Raw genomic sequence first — 22,732 nt, 5'->3', positions numbered from 1 at the left:
AAGACCTAGCCAGTAAAGGGATTTGGACGCCGGGATATGATCAAAGTGAGAGATTTGAAGTAAAATTGGGAGTTCAGATCTGCGTCAGATAGCCGCTGGGGTGGATTGGGCACCGCTGTTTTGTGATGGAAGTGCTTTTGGCTTCTCGTTTGTAGCAACCGCGCGCTGTGGTTTCAAGGCGGGCACTGGCGGGATGGGGAAAAGGCGAAGGGAGGGGCAGCAGCCACCAGCCCTAGTAGTGAGTGACCTGAAGCCTAATTGAACTCGGTGGTGGGCTGGTGATGCCCCGGAGCCCGCCCTGGCTGCCCAACCAAGTTCGCCAATCCAGTCCGCCAGCCTAACAAAGGATGTGAGAGCGCCAAGCACGCCACTTTGGCGAAGCACGTGCCGGAGCTAGTTGAAGCCTCGCGAGGGCTGCCCCTCGCCCCCTGATGAAAAAGTGTGGCTTGAGTGTTACATGCCACAAACTGTTGATCCAGCTCAAGGTTGAGTTACATTGCCCTTCTTTGTCCCAGGGGGAACCAAGTCCTGCCTGCGGCTAATGTCAACATCTACCAAGTCCTGAAGATTGAGCCATCACTGTCACTCAAGAGGCGTATCTGTCCCCTCGAAGACAGGCTACCAACCGCGGCCAAGGATTCGCCGTGATGCCAAAAGGCTAGGTCAGGTCAATTACAACCCTCAGCTAGACCGCCATGGAGGAGCTACTTGCGAAACACCGCAAGGAAAAGCGCGACCTCCAAGCAAAGATCACGCAGAAAAAGAAGAACGTGACCAAGAAGACCCGAAAGGGAGTGAATGACGAATGCGAAAGACTCGAGCGGGAACTGGCTGAGAGGCAGCAGGCCGAGATCCAGGAGTTGGAACCCAAAGATCCCAATGAACTACAGGAGGCGCTGGAAGATCTCGATATCGGTGAGCACCCAGGGGGAGAGATCAATGGCGGGCCGGACCTTGAACTGGCGCCGGCCAAACAAGTCGACGCCGGAGAACCAACGCCCGTGGACCAGTCTCGAGCTCGAAAACCAAACCGGCAAAAGGCAAGGCTGGCACGCCGCGCAGCCGAACAAGAGGCACAAGCCGCAGCGGCAGCTCTCGAGGCAGAGAACCTTCCCGATCTGCGTGAGCAAGAACTCGCCGGCATGAAGCAACAAATGGCCAAACTAGGCTTGTCAGAAACGCTCATCCGGCCCGATGGACACTGTCTCTTCTCCGCCTGCGCACACAGCATGCCCCCCGACCGTCTTGCCGCAAACTCCGACGGGAACAAAAAGGAGCCGTACGAGAAGGTCAGATGCGCGGCAGCGGAGTTCATGGCTCGACATCCCGGGGATTTCGAGGCGTTCATGGAGGAGCCGTTGAATGCGTATGTGAAAAAGATCAGAGACACGGCAGAATGGGGCGGCGAGTTGGAGTTGCAGGCCATTGCGCGATCGTACAACGTTGAGATCAACGTGCTCCAAGCGAGTGGGCGGGTGGAAAAAATCTCCTCTGGATCAGATGTCCCTCAAGAAGGCTCGAATGACACCATCTGGCTGGCATATTATCGACACAGCTTTGGGCTTGGTGAGCATTACAATGCGTTGAAGAAAGTGGACAAAAGTTGAGCAACTACTCCTTGTTTTCACGTCGAATCATTACCCGTTCACTTGAACACGAAGGTTTTGATGGGCTGTTGAAGCCCAGGGAGCTCCTCTGCCCCCAGACCAGCCACAATCTCAACGGTGGCGCCAAACCGAGATATAGTCCTCCACATTACCGTCCTTGTCCTTGCCCACGTTGTGCGTGTCGGCTGGATGCCAATGCCCCACCCTTTCCAGTGCACCTGGGCCAGACGGAGCGAGCGGATTCATCTTGACGTTGCCTTCCTCATCGTAGGGGATTTCTTCCCCTGGGTGGCTCAGATGTTCGAAGTATGTCTTCGGAGCAACCCCGTAAGGGGGACCACCGGACTTGACGGGTTTGGCAACTGGGAACTCGAGACAGACAAGATTTGCTTGCGGGGACTGGCGGAGGAGCTCGGTCATGCGTTTGGCCCAAGCAGGGCGCATACCTGGGTGCATTGCGCAGAAGAACTGGAAAAGCACGTGTGAGTGTGTGATCGTGGATCAACTGGGATGTGCGGTAACACGAAAAGATCAACAACCCAGAGGATGAGTTTCTCGTCTGATGAAAGGACAACGACGGTAACAAGAGAACGTAGGTCAGGAAGGTTACTCACAGTATAGTCATAAATCAAATCGAACTTGCCATCCCACTCACCACCAGCACCTAGCTCTGCCCTCGTTTTCTCCACCCACTCGTCCTTGTAAAAGTCTCCCTGAAGAAACACCATTTTCCCCTTACCGATATTCTCATCGTAGGTGGGATACTTGTCGCCATTCTCGGCCACATACTTCTTGCAGGCTTCAAGTGCCTTTTCAGCGTACTCCAACCCCACCACATCATATCCAAAACTCGCTAGTAACAAGACATCGACGCCGCGGCCGCAGCCGGGGACTAATGCGCGTTTCCGATGCTTCTGGCCATCTGCAGATGAGGCGAGAAGGGCATTACCAATGACTTGGGCGTGGTTGACCAGCGTGTCGGCCAGGGCTGGGGATGGCGAGCCACGGTCCCAGGGTAAGAAGTCTCCCTTGTTCCACAGCTCGGCCCAGCCTTCCGTGTAGGCGCCTCCTTGGTACTTGGACATATGGCCCTTGAGCTTTTCACGGTTTTCAGCCGTGGCGCTTGTCGAGGACATGATTGCGGTTGGTACGACCAGCACGGGAGAAGCAGCCGAACACAATGACCTGAGGTTAGCCTCGAATCGGCGAGCGGCAACAAACGGAATAGATGGTCGACGGTGGATGGGAGATGGACCGTGGGTTGGGCAAATTTGCCTGAAGGGGAAAGTGGTTGGGAGCTGCTGGTGGAGGGATCGGCTCTGAGGACCAGCAGTCCTTGTAGAAGGGCGGAAGACTGCTTTCGTCCGAGAGTCTTTCGATATGCACAGCCCCGAGAGCAGACTTGGTGATGTTGTGCTTTTGTTTCTTATTGCATTATTAGCCAGCGATACAAGTTCTCGAGTGTAGTGAGGAGTCAGATGGGAGAACATCGGAGGTGCTGGAACTCAGCATCCGATCCTCTTCAGATGGTGGTTCGATCACTAACACGGCTGCTCAGATCATCATTGGCTCCGACCCTGAGGATGACTGCAGCGACAACTCGGACGTGTACATCCAATTCGGCGTGGGAATCGGGCTTCTGGCTGTGTCTGCGCGTCTGCCTTGAAGCAGCCCTGACTTTAATATTGTCGCAGGTATAACCAACGTGGTTGATATCACGAGACAAGTCTGGATATTGTGTGGCCGACTTGTCGTTTTCTCGACCTTGTAACCTCGTTGCGGCGAAGCAGGTTGTGGTGGTAGAGAGGAGCCTCGTACAAAGTTGGTGCAGTTGCAGGAAAACGTGCCTCGGTTATATGGGCAACTGAGTCGGATATCGTACAACATCATATTAATCTGGAGCCACATGGGCCTGATCGGTACCTGAAGGCATCGAGCACCTTCTCCACCCAGCCAGAGCAGAATCAAATCATTCACTTTGTGTCCTCCGTTGAGCAATGGACGGGCACGACATCTGTCTCCTGCTGGCGATTGACGTCGCTATGGTGGTCAGAGTAATGGTGCTGGTGGTGTCCTCGCCAAGGGGGACATGGACCATCCTCGAAGCTCCGCCAAAAACGCCAAACATCATGTCTGCCAATTGTCACTTCGTCCCCTCTGGCTTCCCGGCAATAACGGCACAGTAACCATCATGTCCTCGATCTCTCCATCTACTTGGACTATCACCAGCAGAACCTCCCCTCCGGCTAGCAATGCTTAACCCCACCATTCTCGTGCCGTCATTGGTTCTGTCGACCGCACTGAATCCGTCCTTTGATGTTGGGCCACCGGTAAACTGCAAATACCCTCGAGCAGCAACGCAACCCCATGCAACGCCATTTGCCGCTGCGGATGTCCTTTTTACTTGCTGGACACGCCCTTCTGCCTTATGTCCGCTCGAGCCATGTCTTCGAGGATCTGCGACCTGAGCGACACGCAGCTGACCGTATCTTTAACGTGCTCATCTCCAACATTCGTTCCTCGGTCTCCATTGCTTAGATTCTTTCTTTGGATTCATTTTTAGGGTATAAATGTTTGAGTGATGACCTGGACAGCAGATATTCGATCTTCCCCGTCCAATTCTGACCTATCTCCGTTCTTCGGCGGACTGCGCACATGGCTCACGATGGCCTCGAGAAACTACCCCCCTCGCCAGATACTGTGTGCGGCCCAGCATCGGAGGAAAGACTGACAAAAGAGAAAGAGCACCATGATACTATCGACTGTCGATCCATGCATTCTGATCACTCGGGCCAGTCGACCGTCGACGACCAGCAAGACATTGAAATTGCCCAAGATGTGTTGGCAAGGACTATAACTCCCAAACGACCCATTGTCAAAGTGCCACGGTCGGAGAGACGAGGTCTGTTTGCTCGCGTCTGTGTCATGGCCGAAGTTACAGAACCCACCGACTATAATAATAGCGTAAAGTGGTGTATCACGGCCATCGTGGCCATTGCTGCTGCCGCCGCCCCGGTGGGCAGTGCCATCATCCTGCGTATGTTCCCTCTGCTGGTGACTTTATTGGAGGTCGCGGATATGCTGACGCGATCAATTCTCATGAAGCGACCCTGGATGAAGTGGCTAAATCCCTTCACTCGAATGCGACCACCACCAACCTATCAGTGGCGTTGTATATGTTGAGCATGGCCATTTTCCCGCTCTGGTGGTCGGCCTTTTCAGAAACGGCTGGGCGCCGCACCGTCTATATCACCTCATTTGCCTTGTTCATCTTGTTCTCCGTCTTGAGCGCCGTCTCTCATTCGATATCCATGCTGATCGTCATGCGACTGTTGTCCGGAGGGGCTTCGGCGTCCGTGCAAGCCGTGGGTGCCGGAACCATCGCCGACATCTGGGAATCATGGGAGAGGGGCAGAGCAATGGGTCTCTTCTACCTGGGGCCTCTTTGCGGGCCGCTACTGGCACCTATTGTGGGTGGTATTCTCGGCCAAGTCTGGGACTGGCGGGCGACTCAATGGGCCCTCGCAATATACGGAGGTAAGCCGCAACTTCTCTGGCATCAAGCCAATGGATCCGTTCGCTGCAAGAATTGGCTTCCTGATGCAATTTTTAGTCTTGACGTGGGTGTTGATTTTCTTTGGTCTGCCTGAGACCTTGAAGGTCCGAAAAGATGTGGCTGAGGAAGCCCTGGCGGACACGGCATCGTCGATCGACAACGGCAGCCATCGACCTCCGTTGAGTCGAACTTCGACCCGAGAAGTGATACAGAAGAAGTCGAAGAAGTACCTAAAGGTTGCACGGATGTTGTTGTTGGACCCACTGAGCGTCATCCTGTACCTCCGGTTCATGCCTGTCTTGCTGACGGTGTATTACTCGGCGGTTACTTTCGGCTCCCTCTACGTACTCAACATCAGTATCCAGTATTCTTTTGAAAGGAAGCCCTATGACTTTTCGACCATCATCATCGGCCTGCTCTATCTGCCCAACTCCTTCGGGTATATTCTTGCCAGTGTACTTGGCGGTCGCTGGATGGATTATATCATGAGGCGCGAGGCGATCAAGGCAAATCGAGTGGACCAGAACGGAAAATTAATCTTTCGACCAGAAGACCGCATGCGTGAAAACGCGTGGCTGGGTGCGTTAGTCTATCCTTGTGCATTGATATGGTACGGGTGGACCGTTGAGGAAGGCGTCCTGTGGGTAGCACCGGTAAGTCAACCTGAAATGGCAACACATGGGGGAAGTTTTGTGATATGCAAGGTACCAAAGTTGACACGTGTGGTACAGATAATTGCGAATTTCTTCTACGGCCTGGGTTCCATGATCATCTTCGCCATGTCAACCACCATGCTGACTGAGTTCATGCCACGTCGATCCTCCTCTGGTGTCGCTCTGAATAACTTTTGCCGGAACATTCTATCGTGTGTTGGCGCCATTGTAGGCGCTCCCCTCATTGCGGCGATCGGCAATGGCTGGCTGTTTACCATCCTGGGGCTTTGGGCACTCTCTAGCGCGTCAGTCATCTGGGCCATGAAACGATATGGTGAGAACTGGCGAGAAAAAATGGATCGACAGCTAAGATAAAAATAAATAGCATGCGAACAAAAGGATAGAATAATAGACCAAAAGACCCCCCAAAGAACTTGTCTCGGTTTGCACGTGACGCTGTAGCCCTCGTGACTTTCAGTCACATGTCTTCCCCTCTGATCCCCTGCGCCCCCCGGAGCATCAAATAAAATGCGGAGGTTGGAAGTGAGGCAGCAACTCAACTCCAGAAGCCAGACAAGAGGAGGAAGACGGCGAACCCCTCGAGACTGATCAGCGGCACATCAACCCTGCGGCCCGTTGTGTCCATCGGCTCGAGCCGTTGCCAAAGTCCCCTCGGGAGCAAAAATCTCTTCTCATGCCTTCGAGTCTCTTAGTCCTCATCATATTCCCACGAATATCTGGCCACTCGAACTGTTGACGAGGTCATGATCATCGCCACCCCGTCTGATTTCCAATGGCAGCAGGCCCTCACCAACCCTGCCCACGCCAACAGAAGCGCCAGCAGATAGACTAACACCTCCTTTCCTTTTTCCTGCGTTCTTCCCGTGCCAGACCAGGGATCCAGCCAGCATCCTGTGTCTCGTCAATGAACTCCTCCACGTCTCTGGACGAACTGGCGTCAAGGGATCCAACACACTGCATAGCCCTCTAGCAAATCGAAATACATGGCGACTCACCACAAGAGAAGGGTACCCGAAGATAGAGGTGCTTCCTTCTGCCCGCAGATTTTTCTCTCTCTCTCCTGGTGTGAACCAGTCGTGATTGTTGGGCACCAATCTAGGTACAACTTCCGCCGTCTACGCGATCCAATCGTCGCCCTCGTTATGCACATTTCGTCCAATTGCGGACATTTGGGCTGGATTATGCCACTCACTGTTGCAGTTGTCTGACCTTGAGTCAGAACTATGCTGCTTTGTACCATTTCCCACCCGCATATCGCCGCATGAATTCTGCAGAAGTCGCCCGTCCAAACATGCCGCCAGACCAGCAATTTTTCGTTGACGTGGTCCAATTGCCGGCCCTTGCTGTTCCAAAACGGGATGCCATGGTCCCTTGTTCATCATTTGGCTGAAGTCGCCCCTGCTGCCCGGTGGGATGATTCATGCTTGGGCTTGCAGGTCAACCCTGCCGTTCAACCAGGTTTTCACACCACCATGATGCACCCTTCAGCCACTCCTTTCCCCTTTCTATACACATTTTCGTCGCTTTACGAGGTTCATGAGGTTTTTTGCCCTCCTGTATTGAGTCGGTTAGATAGCGTCATTCTGCTTTCCGACCCCTCCGCACCGTTCATGATCCTTGCGCAGAGGAGGGATTGGTAGCTCCGAGAGTTTGGCCTGACAGCAGAGCGCCTCTACAACCCCAGGCATCGGCCATGGGAAGGGCTAAAAAGAGAAAGAATAAGAAGACTTTCATTGACCCCTGGTCTGATGAACCCAAAGACATCGGCGATGGCGGAGCCATACAAGTCCCAGTTCCAGTACGCCAAACTTCCTGCTTATCAATGGCAAACGTTTGATCCAAACGCCGTCACATACTCCCTTCATCCTATCATTGCACCCGACGAACTTGATCCCAGCAACCTTGATACTGACGACCAGTTGAAGAATGAGGAGGCCGCCACCAGATCTGACGACGTCGCAGAGCCTCCTCTCCCTCCTTCAGAAGACAACCCCCAGGAACTTGAAGGTAAATTGCATTGTGAAGAAATTTCTAGTTCCTGCTCTGACTTTCTTCTCCAGATCCCGCCGTCATGGACGACGTAACAGCACCAGCAGACGCTAGCGCCGAGGAGATCGTGGTAGAGGGAGATGCAGGTATTCTCCACAAAAACATTTCTGCGCCGACTCACTCTGATGGATTTACTCTAGCACAGGGAGCCGGCACTGAGGCCTCTCCCGAGAGCGTGGAGCCCAAAGCTGAAGATGCTCCCGCTGAGAATGCTGACAACGGGCCGTCAGATACACCAGATCCTGTCCCGGAACCGGAGCAGGAGGAGCCAAAGGACGAAAATGTTGAGCAGCCCGTCGAGGACGATTCAAAGGATGCAATCGAAGACAAGGATGCCGCAGACTCGTCGGAGGCTACTGCCATCGAGTCAAGCGACGGCGACAAATCTTCTGAGCTAGAAACCGTGGTGGAAGTGGTGGAGAAGATGCAGGAAGCTGATGCTCCTCCAGAGCAAATCACTGAGGTCTTGGAAAAGGCCATGTCCGACGTTGGGGCTACTCCTGCTTCTCCGGAGTCAGCAGCTGTAGCTGACCAGCTACCGGGCGAGGGCGAAGAGAACCCAGAAGCACTCGCAGAAGATGAGGGAGAAGCAGCACCTGAACCTGCTGCTGACCCAGACCCCCAAGAGAACAAACCTACAGAAGACAGCCCTGCCGGTGATGCAGAAGAGCAAGCCCACGACGATTCTGCAGATGCAGAGCCAGCAGACAAGCCGGAAGAAACGACAGAGACAAGCGAAGAAACAGCGGCCGACGAGGCTCCAGCGGAAGGGGTGCCAGAGGGCAATGAAGGTGACGCTCCCGTCACAGATGCAGCAGATGATGCGCCGCCCGAACCGCCCGCTGGGGAAGAAAAAGAGGGCGAACCAGGCGACGACCCGGCGCCTGAGACTGCAGAGGCCGATGGGAACGGGGACAACAACGATACAGAGGAAAATGTTGCCTCTGATGACCCTGCACCCGAAGAAAAGGTGGAGGAAGGTACAGTCGAGGAGGGATCACCAGAAGCCGGCGTCGAGGCACCAGCGGCTGGAGACGACTCCAGCCAACATGAAGAGGCTGCTGCCGAAGAGACGCCTGAAGTAGAAGACCCTCCCGAAGAGGTACCAACAGAAGAACCTCCGGCGGACGAGACGTCCGTAGTGGAAGACCCTCCTGAGGAGGTACCAGCAGAAGAACATCCAGTCGAAGAACCAGCTGCAGAAGAACCAGCTGCAGAAGAACCAGCTACGGAAGAGCCCTCAGCAGAACAGGTTCCTGCAGACGATAATCCGGCGGAGGAAACACCTGCCCAGGAGGGCGCTGGAGAAGACGGCGAGGCTGAACAGACAACCGAAGCAGAGACCCCTGAAGACGCGGCCCAGGACGAGGCTGAAGACTCAGCAACAGGCGATGCCGTCGAGGAGGCACCAACGGAAGAACCAGCATCAGACGAACCAACAGCTGAGGTAGTCGAGCCTGCGGAAGCTGCTGCGGAAAAGCCCGAACCGACCGAAGAACCCACCGCCGAAGAACATGCCGCGGAGCCTACAGAAGAGCCTACAGAAGGCCCTGCCGATGAGCCTGCTGAGGAGCCTGCTGAGGAGCCTGCTGAGGAGCCTGCTGAGGAGCCCGCTGAGGAGCCCGCTGAGGAGCCCGCTGAGGAGCCCGCTGATGAACCCACTGAACAGACTAGTGAACAGCCCGCTCCTGAAGAGACTGCTGAAGAACCGACTGAAGAAGCTACGGAGGAACCAGCCGAGGTATCAACAGAATCCGCCAACGAAGCAGCAGAGGACGCGGCAGAAGACCCAGCGGAAGAAGCTCCTGAAGAGGCTTCTGAGGAACAAGCTGTCGAAGAGGCGACAGAGGGACCAACAGACGAGACCCCTGCAGAGGCTGCTGAAAAGGCACCCGAGGAACCAGCTGCCGAAGAGGGTCTCGAAGAAGCTGTCGTCGAAGCAGCCGCGGGAGAGCCTGCAGAAGACCCAGCAGAAAAGGCTCCTGAAGAGGCTCCTGAAGAGGCTCCTGAAGAACCTGTCGCTGAAGAGAACAGCGAGCAACCTGCAGCCGAAGAAGCTGCAGAAGAAGTCCCAGGGGAACCAGCAAAAGAGGCCGCTGAAGGGGCTCCCGAAGAACCAGCGGCCGAGGAAACTAACGAAGAGCCTGTCGCCGAAGAACCTACGGAAGAAGCCCCAGGAGCACCTGTAGAAGAAGCTTCTGAAGAACCAGCTGCCGAAGAAGCTGCCGAAGAGCCGGCAGCTGAAGAAGCGGCAGTTGCAGAAGCACCTGACGATACGGCACCGGCCGATGATGAAGTACCTGCTGCGGACGAATCAACCGAACCAAATGACGAGGCACCTGCAGTAGAGGAAGCTGAGATAGCTTCTGAAGCGAAAGAAGCAGCAGCGCCCGAAGAATCGGCTGCTCCCCTCGAAGCAGCAGCCATTGGGGCAGTTGTCGGCGCTGCGGGTGGTCTTGTGGCGTCGGAAGCGTCCAAGGGTTCAAAGGAAAGACGAAGAAAGTACCATGAGAAACGCGGACGGAGTTCGAAAGACCAACTGCACGGGCATAGAGGGAAACTTGAGAGGAGCAGGGGTGAAGCAGGGTTATTCGACAGCGCATTTGCAAGACAGATCAAAAAACAGTCCAAAGAAAAAGAGCATGGCCGACACGAGCTATCGCCTGAAGAGGAGCGTGAAAGAGCCGAGAGAAAGAGAGCCAAGAAAGCTCGACGCGACAGTGAGGCACATGTCACAAGACATGACCAAAGTCGTCGCCAGGCAGAGGAAGACGCCGCCAAGGAAGAGAGGAGGCGTAGGCGCCACGAAGGAAAAGAGAGGCGAAGACCGGAGGCTGAAGTAGCAGAACATGCCACGAAGAGGAATGGCAAGGAAAAGGAGAAATCCCCAGAGTCACCTCGCGATGCTACAACCGAGAGCAGCAGTGAGCCCAGAACCAGAACCAGGCGGCCCAGCAGCGCAGGAACCAATGCCGGTGGTGGTTCTTCGGTGCTGCCGATTCCTGACATCTTGAAGAGAATGGCAACGGGCGAAAGTGACACCAAACCTCTCCTCATGTTCAAGGTGAACGACCCGGCCCTCCCGAGGGACAGGTCCAGAGAGAGAACGAGAAGCCGCCATCACGAGCACCACCACGAGCATAAACACCACAAGCCTCGTGATGACGCATCCGACCGAGAGCGAGAAGGCAAGGACGATTTTGCAGAGGACCGGCCAAAGGCATCGAGGCACTCGAGCTCAAGAAGGGATCGTCAGTACCATGGGGAGCTTCGAACAACTCCAAGGTTCGGCATCATAGGCAAGGCAATCAACACGCTTGTGGAGCACACAACTGTCAGGGAGATTTGGCGTGGAGAGCGGGTCGGAGCGTGATCTATGGCGTCCAAAACATGCTGGAAGCTCAAGGCTGAGAGCAGACTGGGATATACATCGTCGACAGCACATGCAGGGATACGTGAAAATGGAGGGACCGGAGCACTCGTTTGAGGAGGATCTCGTATGTCTTCCGGGCGGCGGATTGGTCTCGCGACCAATTCTTTGTATAACTAGTGCCTAATGTGTCAGAAGTAGCCACTGTATGGAGATGGTAGTTTTATGATGAACAAGCAACTTGTCTTCTTGTCCTTCTCGCAACATGGACGCTAAATGCCCGGCCGGCCAACTTTTGCCGTCGTCGTCGCCGTTTTCGGGGAGCGGCCGGCGTCTCCGTCAGCTTTGGCGTATCTCAAAGCACAGTCGAAAGGTTCAACGGAGAAGTCCTGATGGCCCTTCGCACACGAGAACGACCTGCCGGAAGAAGCTCAGGCTTGAAGGGGTGCGGCAAGTTAGTTTTGCTCGTTTGGTGTCTCTCGCCCCTCGTGTATGGACACACGTCTTTCGAGTTTCTCCACGTCATGGAGGGGCAGGCGGCATGTTGCGCTGGTGTTTAAGTAATTTATTTACTGCTCCGGCAAAATGAAGTCCCCCTCCACAGAAGAGGACTTTGGGAGCCATTGACTGCAGCCAGAAGGTCAAGTATAATCCATTTTTTCGTCCTGCTTCTTCATTTCATACTGGGGCCTTTCCGCATTGAAAATCTGCAGGACTGTCCGGCGTCATCAACTTCGCGACTCCCTCGTCCAAGCCAAACCCTCCGCCTCGCAGTCTCGGATCCCTCCTACAGCCTCAGGCCAGTTACAACGATGGGTTCAACAGGCAAAGACATGAAGGTGGAGGCCGTCTTCCCCGGTACTACGTCGATGTTTATGAAGTTCCCGAGCAGAAGGAGCGTGGTCCATAGCACACAGGGTATGGTCGCATGCACGCAGCCTTTGGCCGCCGAGGCAGGGCAAAGGATCTTGAAGATGGGAGGGAACGCCGCTGTAAGTGGAACATACTCGGAGAGGGGTTCAATTACCAGAGCTCAGCTGACAAGGTCTCTAGGATGCTGCTGTCGCAGTCGGTATGTCGAGAACCTTTGTTGTCCTGCTCGGATTTTCCTCTCTGACGCCCCACCAGCTGCTGCGTTGAACATGACTGAGCCCAGCTCGACTGGGATCGGGGGAGACATGTTCTGTCTCTTCTTCGATGCGAAGACAAAGAAGGTCCATGCGCTCAACGGCTCGGGGCGTAGCGCGAAGAACACCACGCTGGAACAAGTGAGGAAAGAGCTGGGCCTGTCCTCGTCACAGAACGGCAAGATTCCCGTCCAGAGTGCGCTGTCCGTGACGGTTCCTGGCGCGCCTGGGGGATGGGTGGACGCCGTCGAGAAATTCGGGAGCGGGAAATTGAGCTTGGAGCAGATCCTCACGCCGGCAATTGAACTGGGCGAGAACGGGTTCCCCGTCAGCGAGCTCTCTGCAATGTGGGTGAGTTGCTGTCTGAACTCTAGCGTACAAAATTAAAGGTCACAATACTGATACGTCCGCAGTGGCACGAAGGTGAACAAGGCCTCCGAAATGCCTCACCCAATTTCCGTGAAATGCTCAAAAGAGACAAACACTCGGAAGATTTCGTTCGGGCTCCTCGGGCTGGTGAGATCATGAAGAATCCATGTCTGGCAAGGACATTTAGAACATTGGCGGCAGAAGGGAAGAAGGGATTCTACACGGGGAGGATCGCCCAAGCCATCGTCGACGTCCTCAAACTTAGAGATGGGCATATGGAACTTTCGGACCTGGAGGACCATCTGAACCGGGGCGCCCAGGAGACTGAACCTATCTCATTGAGATTCAGCGCTCAGAACGTCAAGAAGATGGGGGCTCAGCGAGTGACGAACGGGTCACCAGACGATCACTTTGTCGAACTGTGGGAGCATCCGCCCAATGGGCAGGGGATAGTTGCTCTCATGGCCCTCGGCATCGTGGAAGAGCTCGAGCGGACGAAGCAGATCCCCACATTTGCCCAGGAGGACCACAACAGTGCTGCACACTTGCATGCCGTGATCGAGGCGCTTCGGATAGCTTTTGCGGACGCCAGCTGGTGGGTGACGGATCCAGACTTTATGCCGGTCAAGCCAGCAGACATGATCTCACGGCCATATTTGGCAGAACGGGCCAAGCTGTTCAACAAGGAAAAGGCTGGCGTTTACAGCAATGGCCAGCCAGGACCCAGCCCAGCTCAGAATCATAGCGACACCGTATACTTCGCCGTGGCCGACAAGGAGGGCAACGGCATGAGCTTCATCAATTCCATTTACGAAGGGTTCGGATCTTTCATCATCCCTCAAGGCTGCGGGTTTAACCTACAAAACCGAGGGTCGAACTTCGAACTGGGACCGCCCGATCATCCAAACATCTATCAGGGGGGGAAGAGACCTTACCACACGATTATCCCGGGAATGATCACCCACGGCACAGAAGGGGAGCGGGAACTGCACTCCGTGTACGGAGTGATGGGCGGTTTCATGCAGCCGCAGGGTCACCTCCAAGTGCTGCTCAACATGGAGGTCTTTGGCATGAACCCGCAACAAGCCTTGGACGCCCCCAGAATATGCATTGGCGCGGGCATGCCTGACCAAACTGATCCGACCGCGGGAACTGTTTATCTGGAAGAAGGCATCGATGAGGCAGTGGTCAAGGCACTGAAGCAGATGGGCCACGATGTCGAGGTTCTCCAGGGATTCAGCCGAGCCAGATTCGGTCGAGGGCAGATTATTCGGAGACATGTTGACGAGGACACTGGCCTGGTGGTGTACAGCGCCGGGAGTGACATGCGAGGTGATGGGTGTGCTTTGCCAGGGTAGAAGATGATATTGAATACCTACAAGTAGGCTACCAAAGGCTATCCAATACCTCTGTACCTGCGTCGGTGGTGTGCTTTTCAGCCAGCCACACAGTCAGCCTCACTCTTTGCCGAGCAGCCACCCGGGGGATCGGGGGGACGATCTTGCCTACCTAGTTGACTTAGTTAGGCTTGAGCCTTGCGCCAGCGGGCTTGGGAGCGACGGCTTCCCGAATACGAGCCTTGCTTGACCCTGCTCTCCTTCCTGGACATGTAGTCCCTTAGGAAAACCAGAGGCTGGAAGAAGTGGCTGTTTGCGTGGATGAAAAGTGTGGCAATGCCTCACTGCTCACGGGCAGCTCCGGGGAATCTGCTATCTCAGCAGCTAGCTAGAAATGATGCTCTTCGTGTGTCAATGCCTTCGACCTGCCTCATGAGGTTACTGTACGGTTCAGGGAGTTGGGAAGGTGACACTGGGGGAGCGAGGGTGGCACGGGATCGGCCACAGTTGGGGGAACAAGCTTTTCTCGAAGCCTGGAAGCAGCCCTGAGAGGTTCCTCTCCGGGGACCAGTAGGGCAGCTAATTAGCTATAAGCACTGGTGGCACCGCCTAAGCCTGGCTAATTAGGTAGTACACGTAGGCTAAGCAATGGCTGTTGCTCGCCTGGCTGCTCGTTGGTTTGCCGCTATCAGACCCGCCCTTCCGTTGCTTCTGCTTCTCCTGCACTTCACTGGCCATCTTCCAAATCATTGCGCATCTCGCTGCCAAATTGCCCGTCGAACCTCCCTCATCTCTTTGGCTCTTCGATTGATTCTACGGGGGATTCTTCATCTCATCCCAGTTGCGGTATCAGTCTGATTTCCCCGGTGTACTTTTGTCTGATGGATTCAATCTTGCCCGTGGTCGAATCACCTCCAGTGCAGTGCTTGCCGACCGAGGCATTCTCGAAAGCTCTGGTGGAGAAGGATCCGGCTCGGTAGGTTACATGCTGGGAGCAGGGGAGTTGTTATCAGCTTATACACAGGCACACGATCACGCTCCGGACGAATCATTCACTGCGATAGACAAATCCTTCCAAGAGATCGTCTCCAGCCGTCTCCATCCTCCTTCCTCCATCCTACCCCCCTCGCCGCCCTCCCATGTACCTTGCCTCCCACGCGTCATAGACTGGGTCTTGAGCTGCTGCTTCTGCACAGGCGCTTCTCAAACAGCGTTGCAATGTCGCTTCCCACACGCCTCTCTGCAGCAGTGGCACAACCTTACTTCGGCTTTGGCCGTCGCCTGGCGACTCGGGAAGCTGCATGATCTTGTTATCGTTCAATCACCATCCTGTATCACCGCGGATGCCATGGATGCTACCACGAGGTGGAGACCGACATCCATGATCATCAGGTAAAGCTTTCATCATGGTGCCCTGTCAAGCGAGAATCTCCCCAGCTTGGAGGGGAGAGAGGAGCTCTGAGGGTCACTGAGCTTTTTCCTTTATTTGTGTCGGTCCCCCGCCTGGTGCTTTCGCGCAGCTTCCGGTGCGACTTTCACTCCGTCCATCTGCTGGAAATCATGAAGTTCTCCGTCATTGCTTTGGCCTTGGGCCTGGTTTCTCTCGCTTCAGCGCGCAGAAGCGCTCAGCATGTGGGCAAGAAACTCCCACAGCTCAAGAGAGCCCCGGCGCCTCACGCACATCCTGTCGTGCCGGAGCTCGAAAAGCGGGCAGCACCGCACAAGTTCTTGAATAACGCGACCAAAAGTGTGTTTCCTCAACTCAAGTGAGAGTGGGATCATGGCTGACCCATGGACAGAATATGCGGTCAATGGCACCGGAATTCCAGACGTGGATTTCGACGTGGGCGAATCCTATGCCGGCCTTCTGCCAATCTCCAGCGAAAAGAATGCTTCGGAGCTGTACTTCTGGTTCTTCCCTTCGTCGAACCCAAATGCGACCAACGAGATCCTGATTTGGTTGAATGGAGGTCCTGGGTGCAGCTCTTTGGAAGGTTTCCTGCAAGGTGAGTGGAATTGGAAGTTCGGCCTTGAGTCTCCCTTTTAACAGTCGTTGGTAGAGAACGGACCTTTCCTGTGGCAATACGGCACATTCAAACCAGTGCGCAATCAATGGTCGTGGACAAATCTGACGAACGTGGTTTGGGTTGAGCGTGAGTTTCACACCCGGCGATCGACGTTAAGAGTGGCGATCTAATCTTGGTGTAGAACCCGTTGGCACTGGCTTCACCCAGGGCACCCCGACGGCAACGTCCGAGAAAGATGTAGCCTCGCAGTTCCTCGGCTTCTTCAAGAACTTTGTCGAGCTTTTCTCGATGCAGGGCTACACGGTCTATATCGCAGGCGAATCCTATGCGGGCTACTATGTGCCTTACATCGCCGACGCCATGTTCAACGCGAATGACACCGAATTCTACAACATAAGCTCGATTATGATCTATGACCCGAGCTTGAGCTACGATGTGGTGCAAGAACATATTCCGGTGACTGCGTTTGTCGACTATTGGCTTCCGTTGCTCGACCTCAACGCTACCTTTGTCCAACAACTACATAACATGTCTGATGCTTGCGGATATACTGCTTTCATGGAGGAGAATCTAGTGTTCCCTCCCAAGGGACCCTTGCCGACCCCACCGAACGCCGATCTCAGCGATGACTCATGCGATACCTTCGATGCGGTCTTCTTCGCTGCATCAGCCATCAACCCCTGTTTTGATATCTACCAAGTGGCGACGACATGTCCACTGCTGTGGGACGTGCTTGGTTTCCCCGGCTCTTTCGACTATGTGCCTCAGGGAGCGTCGATCTACTTCAACCGCAGTGACGTGCAGAAGGCCATCCACGCTCCGCAGCAGGAGTGGCTTGAATGCACCGACGTGGACGTGTTTGTCAACAACACGGATAACTCGCCGCCGTCTGCTCTGAGCGTCCTTCCTGGAGTGATTGAGAGCGCTGACCGGGTCATCATCGGGCACGGCATTCTTGACATGATCCTGCTGTACAACGGCACTCTGCTAGCCATCCAGAACATGACGTGGAATGGTGCTCAAGGTTTCTCGGCTCCTCCATCACGCTTCGGGGACATGTACGTCCCATACTACACCGAGTTCGACTTCGAACTGGGCTCGACTGCTGGTTCGGGCTTTATGGGCAAGTGGCATACCGAACGAGGATTGACCCTAGCCACGGTTGAACTTTCTGGCCACATGATCCCACAGTATGCTCCCTCTGCCGCTTACAGAATGCTTGAATTCTTGTTAGGTCGGATTCCGAGCTTGGGCACCGTTGGACCGTTCACAACACTGCAGAGCACGAGCTACTGACCGTGTCGGCGTAACGACGGACAGCAATGAAGGGACATCGGATGTGGACGTAGATTGCAGGATGAAGCGTGATGTTAATATATAATGTGTATATATGACAATGCAAAAGTACTGGACCGATGCAGAAGCAGCTCGAGTTGACGTATGGATTGCAAGGCTGTCAGTATCATTCGCAAGGCTGCAGGTGGGTGCTGGTCATGTGACTTGTTGCACCACCTACCATCTCCCCTCGAGATCATCCAACTGTCAGACAACCAAACACCAGACTTGAACCGACCACCACCAGGACGCCTGTCAGACTCGGGCTGCCTGAAGAGGGCTGAGGATTGGTCAACTCGTTCACTTCACGGCCTCGCCATGATGATGTCCCACCAGCCCTCTCACCCTCAGCGAGCGACCCCACATTGATGCTCTCGCTACAATTTCGGCAGATCGTGGGGCACATTTTTTCGTGTGTTGGATGATCGCAATCGACCAGATCTTGCACGCAACGGAATCAGGACCGCGGGTGCTGACAGATACCTCTTCCTCACGATCCACCAACACCTCCGACTTTGATTCAACCGGCCAGCCCAGGAAACCCGTGGGGGAAAGCCCGACAACGATGCGATCGTGGCGAGCGGGCGAAGAGGCGGAGCTTTTATGATGATGCACTGGAGTCTGCGGACTGCGGGGACGGTCTTGGACGGTCAAATTCGTACGAGGCGAGGAGGTGCAGGATGTGCCACACGCACCACACCACAAGGAGCTCGCTCTGGATATGCTCCATTGGGCTTTGGGGATCAGCGTCGTGGATGGGGCTGCTCAGAACGACTTTCCCTTGGACAGGGCTCGAATGGATGATGGCCTGGGCCCCCGTTGGCTTCCTCTTACCGTGCGGACTATCTTCGCGGACACTGTGGGGTAGTTTTGGTTAAATGGGATGTTTGTGTCGTCGTGGCTCAGGTTGTTTTAAGTGGCCTCGCAACGGCTTCAGCGTCATCTTTCTCAACGCTCTTCACTGCACTTAGAAAACCCATATACCCTCCAGTGTCCGATAAAGCGTTCCTTCATTGGACTTGACACATATTGGTATTCAGCCAGTTGTTGCGTCGTTACTCTCTTCTCCCCTCGACATCGACTGGGCACAGCCTCTACAAGCTTATTCGTGCCTTCCCCCCATTGCCGATATCAACACCAAATTAAATAGCAAGCCACCTGAACAAACAACTGCTTTTGACTTGACCGACCATCCCCATATTACCGCCTTTAAACAACAGGGAGCCACAGATTCGAATCCAGCTGAAAGACACTCCCCACTCATTCCCACTTTGAGACGTCGGTGACAGAAACTCCCAAAAAGGCCACAATGAACAAACTCGAGGAGCTAAAGCATAACATCACTGAGGAGGCGTTGAAGAACGGCGACAAGGTAGGAGAATCATCGCCACCACCATCATTGCCTTCCGTGGCTTCCTGTCACACACTGAACTTCCTCCCCCACTCCAACAACTTCTGACCCTGCTTGCCCCTACAGCCAACATCCACCAACGGTGCCATATCGCGCGGACCAAGCCCCAATCGGGGCGCCTCCGTTCGCGATGTCGACGCACAAGGCCCAGACGCGGAGAGCAAGCGTGAGTGGCAGAAGAAACGCGGCATCGACCTCTCCAAGCAGGTCAGAATCACAAAGTTGAGCCACATGCGATATCAGCATCCCGACCTGAACAAGATCACGACGTTTCTGAGAGGTGAGTACTCGATGAGAATTTTGGGGGGTTGCTTGAGTCGACGCTCTACTCTACTTCCAGGCCCTTTCTTCGACGTCGATTTAACAAGCTTACTGACCCTCCTTTTCTTTCAGATTTCGGTATGCACGTGGTCAAGAAGGGCGAGAACGAGCGCTGGTTCCGTGGCTACGGCCCCGACCAATACGTCTACTACGCCCGCCAAGGTCCCAAGAAGTTCCTGGGGGGTGCCTTTGAAGTCGAGTCCAAAGAAGAACTCGAAAAGGTGTTGAAGCTCCCTGGTGCCACAGTCCTCACGAACGGCATCGAAGAGATGACAGATGCCCCCGGAGGCGGATATATCGTCACGATCGCCGATCCAGAGGGCTTCAACGTGAGTTTTGTTTATGGACAAGCAGAGATCAAGGAGGAAAGGCAGAAGCCTGGTAAACTGCTGGTGAATGATGAGACGGATAAGCCCAGAGCAAAGGCTTTCCAGAGATTTGAGCCTGGACCGGCCGCTGTCCACAAGGTAAGTGGCACCATGCAATCTGCATGATCGATCGAGCCTGGAGTTGACCCTTTGTTTCTCTATCAGCTGGGCCATTTCGGCATCAACGTCGACAACTTCCCCGCTCAGATGGACTGGTACACTCGCCACTTCAACATCTACCCCAGCGACATCCTTTACGTGCCCCAAGATTCCATCGACCCTGCCACCGGCAAGCCGGGACGCAAGGAAGTCGCCCTCTTCGGCTCCATTGACCGCGGCCAGAAATGTGTCGACCACCATACCTTTTTCATGACCACCACCGTTCCCGGCAAGGAGAAACACGTGCACCACTCCTCGTATGAAGTGCACGACTTTGACACTCAGCTCCTGGGTCATCAATGGCTCGAAGAGAAGAAATATGAACCAGTCTGGGGCGTCGGGCGACATATTCTGGGGTCCCAGATCTTCGACTACTGGTGGGACGTCACGGGGTTCATGGTCGAGCATTACGCTGATGGGGATCTCGTCAACGAGGACACGCCCATCGGATATGGGCCCGCGGAGCACGAGGGACTGGCGGTCTGGGGACCCGAGGTGCCGCAGACGTTCTTGGAGTAGAAGGCGAAACAGATAGATTGTGCAACCATTGAAGAGAGCATGTGACCAGGAGAGATTTCTGGTGAAGACGTGAAAATTAGGGACTCGTGTCCATGCAATGCACCTGAGGGAACAACAGGAGGATAGGAGGAAAAGGTGTGCCGACAGGTGGTGCTCATGAATATATGGTAGGTCTCGGGAGCCGACTCACTGAGACATCGACCAAGCTCACAACCAGGCGTATGTGGTCGCTGGGGACGTCCGACGGGGTACTACGGAATTGCTTACGTTTGGCGAGAACATGGTGTGCATGGGTAGGTAGGTATGCTGCTTGTGCTGTACTGTGATGAATCATGCGGCGACATGCTACAGACGAACGAAACAAGTTGAATAATAACACTCTAAAACCTCTGTCGTTTCCCCTTCCCTTCCCAGATGCAATCCTGTGTTCTGCACGAGTCAGATCCTCGGTCAGGATTACTATGGTTGTCTCTTTTTACGTCGGGGCTTGGGAGACAACGCGCTGCTTCAGATTCTTCGTACCCGTATATATATATACATGCATGTGTTTCTAGAGAGACAGCATAGACGGAAGTGTTATTTACGTCTGAGTCCGTATATTGACTTAGGCTCGAGGGATATGCCTACAACGAATGTGCTTTCTATATTCGGCGCGAGATGCTGGAAATGACTGCTACCCTTATCAAGCCCAAATGTGTGCGTGCGTGCGTGTGTTTGTGTGTATGCATATAAATATATTTGTGTCCTGCTGGCTGGCTGGCCAAGTTCAGTACTCTGTGTCCATGTATCCATTGTATCCAGTGTATGTGTCTGCACTGGCTGATCCAGCGATACCAGGGCTTCTGCTCCGGCTTCCTTGCCCGGCCGCTTTTCACGGAGAGCATATATGTATGAATAAGCTGTATGGTGATCACGCACGATTCATATATGCTTAGTGTTTTGGGGGAACCTCCATCTAAGGCACAACGCGCAAACAGGCCTAGCCCTGGGCCCCCAGGAGCAGCACCAACAAAGCTTCCGTCCGAGTCGACCGTCTACCACTCCTCGTACCGCACCTTGTTGACCAGGGTGCCGATCTTCTCGATCTCGACCCGGATGTCGCCGCCGTGCTCCAGCACCACGCGCGGGCTGCGGAAGAAGCCGATGCCGGCGGGCGTGCCGGTCAGGAAGATGGTGCCGGCCTCGAGCGTCGTGCCTTGCGAGAGGTAGCTGATTTGCTTGGCGATGGGGAAGATCATGTCCCTGTGAGGTTGTCGCACGGACGACGTGTCAGTAATGGTACGACACACGGACGGAAGATAGAGGACAGATGCCTAATACGCCGGGGATAGACGGGAGGGGATTTCGCGTCATAGGGAGGACAGCGTCGTGTAGAAACGCAACCCGTGAGGAGAAGTGCAAGAGACATACTTCGTGTTCCCGTCCTGCACGACCTGCCCGTTGTATATCGCCTTGATCTTCAGGCCCTGCGGGTCGGCGATCGCGTCCTTGGTCACCAGCACGGGCCCCAGCGGACAGCTCCCGTCCAGGCCCTTGGAGAACGACCACTGCGTGGTCAACATCTGCATCGTCCGCGCCGACACGTCGTTGCTGCACGTGTACCCCAGCACGTAGTCGAGCGCCTTCTCCTCGGGGATGTCCCGGCCGGTCTTGCCGATCACGACGCACAGCTCGGCCTCGTAGTCGGACGTGCCGTCCTGCGCGGCCTTGGGGATCGGGATCGCGGCCGGGTAGGGGTCGGCCAGCGCAGTGCGCGGCTTGGTGAACAGGATGGGCGCCTTGGGGAGGGCCATGTTGGCTTCCTGCATATCCCCCAATATCCCACTTGTCAGTATCTCTAGGTTGTAGTCAGGGGTGGTGGAGGGCGGGGGGGAATTGGGATCTCTCGCCGTGTCTGCGGGTGATGCATAGGAAAAGGGAAAACTGAGTGAATGACTTGACTGACCTTTGCATGATCCATATAGTTCAGCCCCAGACACCGGATGTAGTTGCAGTCCTCCATCGACACGGGGCTCAGCAGCTGCTTGACCGTGTAGACGTGGTCGGTGACCTCGGGCGCGAATATCGAGCCGTTGATCAGGTAGGCTTTGATTTCCTTGCCCTCGACGCTGTCCAGACCAACATCCCGAGAGGTGTCGACCAACTGGCCCAGGTGGACGCGGTTATCCTCGCTCGCAACGAAGCGGATGATGTGTGTTGCTTTCCCCATTTTCTGCTGGATCTAGAGTATTTCTTTTCCTTTTTTTCCCCCGTCGTTTTGTGTAGACTGGTAGGTATATTCTAATCCAACAAGAGCACCGATGGCCAGAACAAGAAAGCTTTTGGGGCAAATATGGAGAGTCTCAAAAGAAGGAGATCAGATCCAACCAAGCAAAAGGGAAGAAATAAAAACCAGAGAGGAGAGAAAGAGAGAAAGATGTCCATTGCGCAACCTCATCTCACAACCACCACACGGTCATCCAGGGCCCCACGGTGTTTGGAAGGGCAATCGTTCCCCTCAATC

General features: G+C 54.8%; 8 protein-coding genes across 11 annotated transcripts; 6 read left to right on the top strand and 2 right to left on the bottom strand.

Annotated features, from left to right (window-relative positions):
- The first annotated feature begins 464 nt into the window (after window positions 1–464).
- Window positions 465–2,258, top strand: PV07_07730 (uncharacterized protein). The gene has a single exon (XM_016394839.1). The coding sequence runs from the start codon at window positions 696–698 to the stop codon at window positions 1,605–1,607; it is 912 nt and encodes a 303-aa protein (XP_016248258.1). The 5' UTR covers window positions 465–695; the 3' UTR covers window positions 1,608–2,258.
- PV07_07729 (uncharacterized protein) lies at window positions 1,508–3,624 on the bottom strand. Its single transcript, XM_016394838.1, has 2 exons — window positions 2,222–3,624; window positions 1,508–2,075 (listed from the first exon to the last, which is right to left on the bottom strand). The coding sequence occupies exons 1-2, from the start codon at window positions 3,095–3,097 to the stop codon at window positions 1,719–1,721; spliced, it is 1,233 nt and encodes a 410-aa protein (XP_016248257.1). The 5' UTR covers window positions 3,098–3,624; the 3' UTR covers window positions 1,508–1,718.
- A 438-nt stretch (window positions 3,625–4,062) lies between these two features.
- On the top strand, window positions 4,063–6,244 carry PV07_07728. Of its 2 annotated transcripts, XM_016394837.1 has the most exons (4): window positions 4,063–4,644; window positions 4,713–5,144; window positions 5,221–5,816; window positions 5,895–6,244. In XM_016394837.1, exons 1-4 carry the CDS (start codon window positions 4,263–4,265, stop codon window positions 6,189–6,191), a joined length of 1,707 nt encoding a protein of 568 aa, XP_016248256.1. In that variant the 5' UTR covers window positions 4,063–4,262; the 3' UTR covers window positions 6,192–6,244. The 2 variants fall into 2 exon arrangements, with proteins under 2 accessions (XP_016248256.1, XP_016248255.1); XM_016394836.1 differs by having other exon boundaries at window positions 5,221–6,244.
- An 899-nt stretch (window positions 6,245–7,143) lies between these two features.
- Window positions 7,144–11,508, top strand: PV07_07727 (the record flags this gene model as incomplete). Of its 2 annotated transcripts, XM_016394835.1 has the most annotated exons (4): window positions 7,144–7,635; window positions 7,763–7,844; window positions 7,898–7,972; window positions 8,027–11,508. In XM_016394835.1, the coding sequence occupies exons 1-4, from the start codon at window positions 7,531–7,533 to the stop codon at window positions 11,257–11,259; spliced, it is 3,495 nt and encodes a 1,164-aa protein (XP_016248254.1). In that variant the 5' UTR covers window positions 7,144–7,530. The 2 variants fall into 2 exon arrangements, with proteins under 2 accessions (XP_016248254.1, XP_016248253.1); XM_016394834.1 differs by having other exon boundaries at window positions 7,144–7,844; window positions 8,027–11,259.
- A 336-nt stretch (window positions 11,509–11,844) lies between these two features.
- PV07_07726 lies at window positions 11,845–14,347 on the top strand. Of its 2 annotated transcripts, XM_016394832.1 has the most exons (4): window positions 11,845–12,248; window positions 12,310–12,328; window positions 12,385–12,734; window positions 12,797–14,347. In XM_016394832.1, the coding sequence occupies exons 1-4, from the start codon at window positions 12,069–12,071 to the stop codon at window positions 14,108–14,110; spliced, it is 1,863 nt and encodes a 620-aa protein (XP_016248251.1). In that variant the 5' UTR covers window positions 11,845–12,068; the 3' UTR covers window positions 14,111–14,347. The 2 variants fall into 2 exon arrangements, with proteins under 2 accessions (XP_016248251.1, XP_016248252.1); XM_016394833.1 differs by having other exon boundaries at window positions 12,310–12,734.
- Window positions 14,348–14,941: 594 nt separating this feature from the next.
- PV07_07725 (uncharacterized protein) lies at window positions 14,942–17,576 on the top strand. Its single transcript, XM_016394831.1, has 4 exons — window positions 14,942–15,836; window positions 15,889–16,095; window positions 16,150–16,242; window positions 16,298–17,576. Exons 1-4 carry the CDS (start codon window positions 15,650–15,652, stop codon window positions 17,410–17,412), a joined length of 1,602 nt encoding a protein of 533 aa, XP_016248250.1. The 5' UTR covers window positions 14,942–15,649; the 3' UTR covers window positions 17,413–17,576.
- Window positions 17,577–17,673: 97 nt separating this feature from the next.
- PV07_07724 (uncharacterized protein) lies at window positions 17,674–20,605 on the top strand. Its single transcript, XM_016394830.1, has 4 exons — window positions 17,674–18,823; window positions 18,929–19,142; window positions 19,256–19,650; window positions 19,717–20,605. Exons 1-4 carry the CDS (start codon window positions 18,761–18,763, stop codon window positions 20,227–20,229), a joined length of 1,185 nt encoding a protein of 394 aa, XP_016248249.1. The 5' UTR covers window positions 17,674–18,760; the 3' UTR covers window positions 20,230–20,605.
- A 347-nt stretch (window positions 20,606–20,952) lies between these two features.
- Window positions 20,953–22,692, bottom strand: PV07_07723 (uncharacterized protein). Its single transcript, XM_016394829.1, has 3 exons — window positions 22,175–22,692; window positions 21,640–22,031; window positions 20,953–21,471 (listed from the first exon to the last, which is right to left on the bottom strand). Exons 1-3 carry the CDS (start codon window positions 22,436–22,438, stop codon window positions 21,264–21,266), a joined length of 864 nt encoding a protein of 287 aa, XP_016248248.1. The 5' UTR covers window positions 22,439–22,692; the 3' UTR covers window positions 20,953–21,263.
- Window positions 22,693–22,732: the final 40 nt, after the last annotated feature.

Source organism: Cladophialophora immunda, assembly GCF_000835495.1.
Source record: "Cladophialophora immunda strain CBS 83496 unplaced genomic scaffold supercont1.4, whole genome shotgun sequence".
Classification (NCBI taxonomy): domain Eukaryota; kingdom Fungi; phylum Ascomycota; class Eurotiomycetes; order Chaetothyriales; family Herpotrichiellaceae; genus Cladophialophora; species Cladophialophora immunda.
Note: the sequence above shows the minus strand (reverse complement) of the source record. Positions and strands in the feature narration are given on the sequence as shown.

Excerpts from the sequence above, each read along its gene's own strand:
- PV07_07723 (XM_016394829.1), bottom strand. The coding sequence starts at position 22,438 with ATGGGGAAAGCAACACACATCATCCGCTTCGTTGCGAGCGAGGATAAC. Across the intron at positions 22,032-22,174 it reads ACTATATGGATCATGCAAAG|GAAGCCAACATGGCCCTCCC; the intron begins GTCAGTCAAGTC and ends GGGGATATGCAG. Across the intron at positions 21,472-21,639 it reads GTGCAGGACGGGAACACGAA|GGACATGATCTTCCCCATCG; the intron begins GTATGTCTCTTG and ends ACAACCTCACAG.
- PV07_07726 (XM_016394832.1), top strand. The coding sequence starts at position 12,069 with ATGGGTTCAACAGGCAAAGACATGAAGGTGGAGGCCGTCTTCCCCGGT. Across the intron at positions 12,735-12,796 it reads GCGAGCTCTCTGCAATGTGG|TGGCACGAAGGTGAACAAGG; the intron begins GTGAGTTGCTGT and ends ATACGTCCGCAG.
- PV07_07724 (XM_016394830.1), top strand. The coding sequence starts at position 18,761 with ATGAACAAACTCGAGGAGCTAAAGCATAACATCACTGAGGAGGCGTTG. Across the intron at positions 18,824-18,928 it reads CGTTGAAGAACGGCGACAAG|CCAACATCCACCAACGGTGC; the intron begins GTAGGAGAATCA and ends TTGCCCCTACAG. Across the intron at positions 19,651-19,716 it reads GACCGGCCGCTGTCCACAAG|CTGGGCCATTTCGGCATCAA; the intron begins GTAAGTGGCACC and ends TTTCTCTATCAG.
- PV07_07725 (XM_016394831.1), top strand. The coding sequence starts at position 15,650 with ATGAAGTTCTCCGTCATTGCTTTGGCCTTGGGCCTGGTTTCTCTCGCT. Across the intron at positions 16,096-16,149 it reads TTTGGAAGGTTTCCTGCAAG|AGAACGGACCTTTCCTGTGG; the intron begins GTGAGTGGAATT and ends AGTCGTTGGTAG. Across the intron at positions 16,243-16,297 it reads GAACGTGGTTTGGGTTGAGC|AACCCGTTGGCACTGGCTTC; the intron begins GTGAGTTTCACA and ends ATCTTGGTGTAG.
- PV07_07728 (XM_016394836.1), top strand. The coding sequence starts at position 4,263 with ATGGCTCACGATGGCCTCGAGAAACTACCCCCCTCGCCAGATACTGTG. Across the intron at positions 4,645-4,712 it reads GGGCAGTGCCATCATCCTGC|CGACCCTGGATGAAGTGGCT; the intron begins GTATGTTCCCTC and ends ATTCTCATGAAG. Across the intron at positions 5,145-5,220 it reads GGCCCTCGCAATATACGGAG|TCTTGACGTGGGTGTTGATT; the intron begins GTAAGCCGCAAC and ends TGCAATTTTTAG.
- PV07_07730 (XM_016394839.1), top strand. The coding sequence starts at position 696 with ATGGAGGAGCTACTTGCGAAACACCGCAAGGAAAAGCGCGACCTCCAA.
- PV07_07729 (XM_016394838.1), bottom strand. The coding sequence starts at position 3,097 with ATGTTCTCCCATCTGACTCCTCACTACACTCGAGAACTTGTATCGCTG. Across the intron at positions 2,076-2,221 it reads ATTTGATTTATGACTATACT|TTCTTCTGCGCAATGCACCC; the intron begins GTGAGTAACCTT and ends GTGCTTTTCCAG.